Source organism: Colobus angolensis, unplaced genomic scaffold (genome assembly GCF_000951035.1).
Source record: "Colobus angolensis palliatus isolate OR3802 unplaced genomic scaffold, Cang.pa_1.0 Scaffold246, whole genome shotgun sequence".
In the NCBI taxonomy this organism is placed as follows: domain Eukaryota; kingdom Metazoa; phylum Chordata; class Mammalia; order Primates; family Cercopithecidae; genus Colobus; species Colobus angolensis.
This window is the reverse complement of record NW_012115666.1, coordinates 80,268-81,214: the sequence shown is the minus strand read 5'-3', so window position 1 is coordinate 81,214 and position 947 is coordinate 80,268. Positions and strand designations below refer to the sequence as shown.

The window sequence follows — 947 nt, the reverse complement described above, 5'->3', positions numbered from 1 at the left end:
AGGTCGGCCACATGGGGTGAGGGGAGTTCAGCAGAGATGGGGAGGATAGGACAACCTGGGAGAGAGCAGAGCGCCCTCCCCAGCCTCAGTCCCTCTCCTGATGCAGTCCCCATCTCACTCATGGACTCTGGCAGTCTCCCTTCGGCGAACACCTGGCCCCCGACTCCCAGGGCACTTCCCGAACAGCTGGTGCCACATCCCAGGCAGCCCCTGCTCTGCCCTTGGGGTCTGTGCCTGGCAGAAGGGTGGCTGACCCTCGGCCCCTCTCAGCCTGGGCCTCAGCTCCTCCTGGCCCTGGGACGAGCAGACACCCACCCTGTGCCTGATGGGCTGGTCGTGCTTGTTCCCATAGGTGACGGCGTGTTGGGAGGGGACTGTTTTAGATACCAATAGAAATCTCTGTCCACATCAATTCCACACGACTTCAGTCATCATATAGGAAGGGAATCAGAGCTGTGGGGGGCTCTATGCTGGACCCCGAGGGCCCCTGAAGCCAGTCCCTGTGGCCACAGCAAGGAGCATCTGGTTCAGCTAGTTGGATAAGACTCTCTCCTGCCCAGAAACAGGCAAAGGGACTTCCCCCACTCCCCACTCACCGTTGTATCCCAAACACACCCGTGTGGATGGTCACCTCAACGTCTCCCCTCAGCCCAGTGCCCACGCTCTTCCTGATGAGGGTTAAGCAGGAGCGGCCGCCTCTCCCCATGTCCATGTTTTAGGCAGCTGCCTTCTCCTCAGCTCCCACCCAGCAGAACAAAAGCCAGCCAGCTCTCTCTATCCCAGGATTTTCCAGGGATACTGATAATGATGGGAGGCCCTGAGAAGACTCCCTAAAGCAGGCGGGGCCTTGTGAGTGGGTGGTGGGAGGGATCAGGGCTTCCTCAGCAGCTGTCAGTCCCTGGAGCATCTGAAGGGGCCCCCTACACCAGGAGGAAAGAGTGGGGCCC

At 60.3% G+C, this 947-nt stretch overlaps 1 protein-coding gene across 1 annotated transcript in view; it reads right to left on the bottom strand.

Moving 5' to 3' along the window:
* Positions 1-661: 661 nt before the first annotated feature.
* The window catches only part of LOC105514501 (NUT family member 2D-like), a 3,513-nt gene continuing 3,227 nt past the window's right edge, over positions 662-947 (bottom strand). Inside the window, exon 4 of the mRNA XM_011945902.1 lies at positions 662-920. Within this exon, the coding sequence (XP_011801292.1) occupies positions 882-920 (39 nt within the window). The 3' untranslated portion in view covers positions 662-881. The remainder of the gene's footprint in view (positions 921-947) is intronic.